Source organism: Scomber japonicus, chromosome 15, assembly GCF_027409825.1.
Source record: "Scomber japonicus isolate fScoJap1 chromosome 15, fScoJap1.pri, whole genome shotgun sequence".
Lineage (NCBI taxonomy): Eukaryota > Metazoa > Chordata > Actinopteri > Scombriformes > Scombridae > Scomber > Scomber japonicus.
Genome location: NC_070592.1, coordinates 12,101,098 through 12,106,426, shown reverse-complemented (window position 1 = coordinate 12,106,426; position 5,329 = coordinate 12,101,098). Strand labels below are relative to the sequence as shown.

Sequence of the window (5,329 nt, the reverse complement as noted above, 5' to 3'; positions counted from 1 at the left end):
ACACAGTACACACAGTAACAGAGCACAGTGAAGTTGGTTTCTTTGTTAAGAAGTTCGAGTCATTTAAAAGCTTATTGTTCCATTACTCCCTGCAATATTTGAAGCTGATTTGCTATCAAAAAAATGTCCAAAATGCCCATGTCTTGTTTTGTGGGTGCATTTTTTATAAATGAATGAAAATGGCTGCTTTACACTAAAAGCCAAGTCTTAATATGAATTATTAGCCATAAGAATTGATGATGTGTTGTTGTGGTTTGCATTAATATGAATTAATATGGCTCTGATACTGCTGTGGGAGCGTGAACAGTAAACACTGAGGCTGATATCAGTGATATCAAATTAAAAACAGTTATGCTGGATCACATACAGGCATCATTTCCTGTGAATCCCTTATGTGGGTAGCAAATTTGAATGCTGGACTAAATGCATACCAATCTGACATAAATAGTATTGAAAACAGAATTTAATTTCATGCTAATCTTGTCTATTATACCCTTAAAATGCAGAAAAAGAAAAATCAAGTTATACTGGAGAAGTATACCCAGCAACTAAAGGGATATATAGTGACCCAAACGTTTTTGTTTTTGTTTGTTTTTTACCAATGGCTTATTACTTATCTATAAAGCATTATAAAATTATTTGTTCCCTATAAATAAAGCCATTAGTAACAATTTATAAACCTTTTTGTAAAGTATTTCTTGTTAGAATGAGGATAATGCTGTGAGAGCTATTACTATGAATACTAAACATCATTTTTATGGCACTTTATAAACCTTAGTCACAAAGTGCTCTATACTGTATATTCTTGTCCCTGTCTGTCTCCAAATACCATTAAGTTCTTACAGAGACTTAACCCCGGCCTGCAGAGCACACACAGCAGTCTGCCTTAGGTTTCAGATGGTGCTCAAGGCCGTATACATGTCCATTGCTATAAAAATAGGAACTGTTTTGTCAGTGAAGGTTCAGGTGTGACTCACTCTTTAATGGACTTCCTGCCCTGGAAAAATATCAGAAGGGCACAATGACAACCAGTTATCAAAGCTGCACAGGATGAGGTTTTTGGTGTGAAAATACCCCTTTCTTCCCAGTTTAAATCAGATAGACATACTTGAGAAAATCCTGAAGTTTAGTATTTACAGGGTCACTGCACTCATTGAAAATGGTGAATGAAAAAGAAGCAATCCAAGCTATGACGCCATCCAGACTAAAGCCGGCCTCGCTGGCATCAGACCGTTTGGCGTCTGTCGGTCTTTTGTTTCCTTTGGTGTAAAGCATCACTGACAAACATTAGTGAACATGTAGGTGTTGTGGGTAGTTTAGTGATGTCACACCACAGGATTTCTGGGTATTGGAGTTCACATTTTTTCCAGTTATCGCTCACCGCTGTGCAGTTCTGTGCAGCTTTAAAGATCAGATATGAGTCTTTATTTGAAAGTGGCATTGAAGAGGTGAGAATGGTGTTATTGTTCACATTCATGTTTTGCAGACTCAAACATGAGTATCTTACAGAGATTAGATAACACCTGTGCGATTAAAAGAATGCTTATCTGTCAGTGTTTGTGACTCTAATGTCTGGAATCGTTCTTGATGAAGAGCAAGTTTGGCTTCATGTCTCAAACACTGTCATTAAGTATCAGTCGCTATAATCTTTGTTTACATCTCTAGGTACAGCAGTCTGGCTTCGAAAAGGTCAGCAGGCACTCAGGAAACAATATTCCCATTTCACAGACACCATTGAGCAACATTTTCAAAATCGTCAATCTGCGATTGACCTTCAGAGTCGATACTCTGGCCTCAAACATGGAGTCTTTCGTGCCTCAAGCATCGCTGAAATTCACTTTCCCATATACAGAGGAGTCTGGGAACATCATTTTCTGATCAGACAACAGTTCGTCTGTGACAGTGAGCTCCTCCAGCTCTGTTGTGAAGTGATCCGTGCTCTCCACAATCGACGTATCCTTGACGACGCTGTAGGTGAGAGCCACGCTGTAGGTAGCAGGTTTATCTGAGCCCTTCCACCCGCAGCCACAGATCTTGCGGAAAGCGGCGCGAAACTTCTGAGACATGGCGTTATAGATGACCGGATTGATGGCACTGTTGAGGTTGATGCAGATTCGACAGAAGAGCAGGAACCAGCTGTCCAAGTAGGCCCGGTCCAGGAAGGAGTTGACCACCACCAATGTGCGGTACGGCATCCAGAGCATGGCGAACAGGATCACCACCACTGCCAGCATCTTGGTCACCTATAGTGGGCAACAAGGAGAAATATGAGAACTGCTGCACTAATAAAGCTCTCAGAGGAACATCAAGGCCAAATCAATACTGTTGTTGAGCAATGAACAGTCAATAAAAATAACAAATGAAGAGTCACTTCTTTGATGTTACAAAGAAACAAATGGTCTAAAGATTTCCTAACATAATTAGTTCTTGCTCTTCAACATTTTGAGTTTATAATAACCCAGAGAGATGCTATTTTTTAGATGACAGTGAGGAGGATTCTGGTTTTAAATTGTCAGTTCACTCAATTTACAATAAGAACAAAAGAAAACATTTTCCAGCAAGTGGTATCCAATTTTTTCTCACTTCTTTCCCCAGACTTTGTAAAAAAACTTAAAAAAAAAAGGTAAAAAAGAGAAAAAGAGGACCCCCCCACCCCACCCCCCTCTACCCAATGAGGTTACCAGAAGAAAGTGTTTTTGATGTGTGATGAACTGTAGTGCAGCAAATGTTTATCAAAAGCCATCCAATGAAGTACTGACTCTTAAATGAACAGAGAATGTGATTTATTTCTCACCCTGATTTTTATTCTTATTTTCTTAACTTCATGAACAAAATTTGGAAATTGCGTTGAAGACATTTTATGGTACATTGCGTGACTAAAAACGGAGTTAGGGTTAAGACGGACTTTTCTGCAGTTTTAGCAGGAATCTGTAAGTTTAGTGTGAAGGCTGCGAATCTGACAGGACCCTCACCTGTCTGCGGGAGGTCGCGGTGGAGCTGGAGTGGCGAGAGTTTTTACAGCTGGTGCTCTTATTGATGGCGTGATTGTTGTGTCCATTCTTCTTCTTCTTGTCTTTTGGGTCGGAGGGCAGCGGGTTGAGGAAGAGGATCCTGGCGATGAGCCCGTACAGGACCGCGGAGAGGAGCAGCGGCAACACGAAGAAGACGCCGAAATCGAAAAAGTAAATAGGCAAATAAAACTTCCTGGACACTCTGTAGCCGCAGGTGATAATGGTGATGTTTTCGTACACCAGCTCCTGGATATCTGACAGGTAAAACCACATGACGCAGTAAAGAGACGTAAAAGCCCAAACGAACAAAATGATTTTCTTTGCTCTGGACAAAGTGCACAGAAACTGAGCTTTAATAGGATGACAGATGGCGATGTATCTCTCTATAGTAAACGCTGTTATGGAACAAGAAGAGGCGTTGATCCCGAGGTACTGAAAGTAGGTAATGCAGAGGCACCCATAGTGGCCAAACACCCAAGATCCAAAGATACTGTCCGTGATAGTCGGTAAACCAGCCGCTGTCAGCACCATCAGATCAGCCACAGCCAAACTGACCAGGTAGCAGTTAGTAGGAGTCCTCATGTGTTTGGTAGTGAGCACCACCAAGATGACCATAACATTTCCAACGATTCCCAAAACGCAAATCACAAAAAGCAGAAAACTGCTTATCACTTTGTACTGGATACTGTAGTCTGTCCAAATCCCTAAAGTGTTGTTCAGGTTTGGAGCTGTTGTTAAGTTTTCCATTCTATGTTATCAGCTCAAATATTTCACGAAAAAACTGGACTTCACGGCAGATGTGTTGCTCCCCGACGCACCCAACAGGTTTTACGCACGACAGAAGGGAGAAATCAACTTAGCTGTATAGGTCTGGAACAGTTAATATTGGCATCTAATACTTTGAAAGTGCACCCAGACGTTCTGCATATCACAGCAACACAAAGTGCCAAAGAGCTGCTCGGACTCCGGTGTAAATCCTTGGTCGTATTGTGCGTAAAAGGCGATGCGTCACCGTGGTCTCGTCAGAACAAACTGTGTCTGTCAGACAGATGGCGGTTTGGTTTTTGAGCCCTGCTTTTGGCACGAGCTCTTATTATGCACACGAGGGGATTAACCCATCATTACATTTTCGAAACCAGACCTCCCCCCATTAACAAAACTGATCAACATATGTGTGTTTTTCTGTTGTTCTGACATAAATTGATGGTTATTTTGTAGATAGCAGAAATCATTGTTAGTACTGGCTAAAAAGATGATTTTAACTCACGGTGTAGGTGTGCTTTGTCTTTCTTTTTCTGTTACTGCTCAAGGTTGTAGTCTTTGGACTGCCTAGCTGCTTCCTCAAATTGACTTTGACAGCTTCAATATCTGAATTCAGTTTGTGAGATGTGTGATTTTACAGGGATGTCTGACCTCCACTCAGTAGCCCAGCTCAACAGGCTGTCACTTTAATGAAATAGGCACCATAATGGAATTGCATACAGTCTTTATACGATGAAGCTGGTCAATATTTGCTGGCAGTTAGAGCTATAGGTTGACTCCATGGTGCAGTTTCATGTGGAATGTAATTTAGAAGTGGGTGTTTTTGGAAGATGGTGGAGAAGGCTGCACACTCTCTTCTGCAGGACTGCATTTTCAAACAAAAAGAGCCATTACATAAATAATATTGTAAAATGTTAATTGGATTGCTCTGTTATATTTTCCAATGACGTTTCATGAATGTTTCTTGACAATGATCCAAGAGGAGTAATGTGCTTATAATAAATAGACTTTAGATTTCCAACTGCAGTTAAGATCAAAGTTCTAGCTGGCATTTTAGAAATACTGAGGTCATGTGTCCAAGTTCATCCTAATGCAACCATTAATGCCCTCAGAAGATTTTGACCAGACAATAAAAACAAATATTTTCATATAATTCAGACATTTGAATATTCAGTACCTCTTAGCTTTTTCATGTTGCTATAAATCTAGAAGAAAACTTCACGGTGCAGAAAAAAAAACCCTCCTCCGAGTCCAAATTATGTACGTGCAAGCAGTATTTTGCACTTTTGTATGAAACTTAAACAAGTGATGTGGAAACTTGAATCCTTACTGGTACCATACTGAGAATGTGTAGAAGTAGGAGACACTTTGCATTTCCCAAAGAGGGAGAAGGAGCATAAGTTAGTAATTTAACTTTCTTTGTGGAAAAAACACATCAAATAGACGTTATTATTCTGAGCAGAGCATCTTATACATCTTAAACTATGTCTGGAGGGGATCTTCAAACATATTAGTCTAAACTATGCCCACCATATGATGGGTGTTTTTGAATACAG

At 40.3% G+C, this 5,329-nt stretch overlaps 1 protein-coding gene across 1 annotated transcript; it reads right to left on the bottom strand.

The window, feature by feature from the left end:
- Window positions 1-1,817: 1,817 nt before the first annotated feature.
- trhrb (thyrotropin-releasing hormone receptor b) lies at window positions 1,818-3,758 on the bottom strand. Its single transcript, XM_053334487.1, has 2 exons — window positions 2,973-3,758; window positions 1,818-2,243 (listed from the first exon to the last, which is right to left on the bottom strand). Exons 1-2 carry the CDS (start codon window positions 3,756-3,758, stop codon window positions 1,818-1,820), a joined length of 1,212 nt encoding a protein of 403 aa, XP_053190462.1.
- Window positions 3,759-5,329: the final 1,571 nt, after the last annotated feature.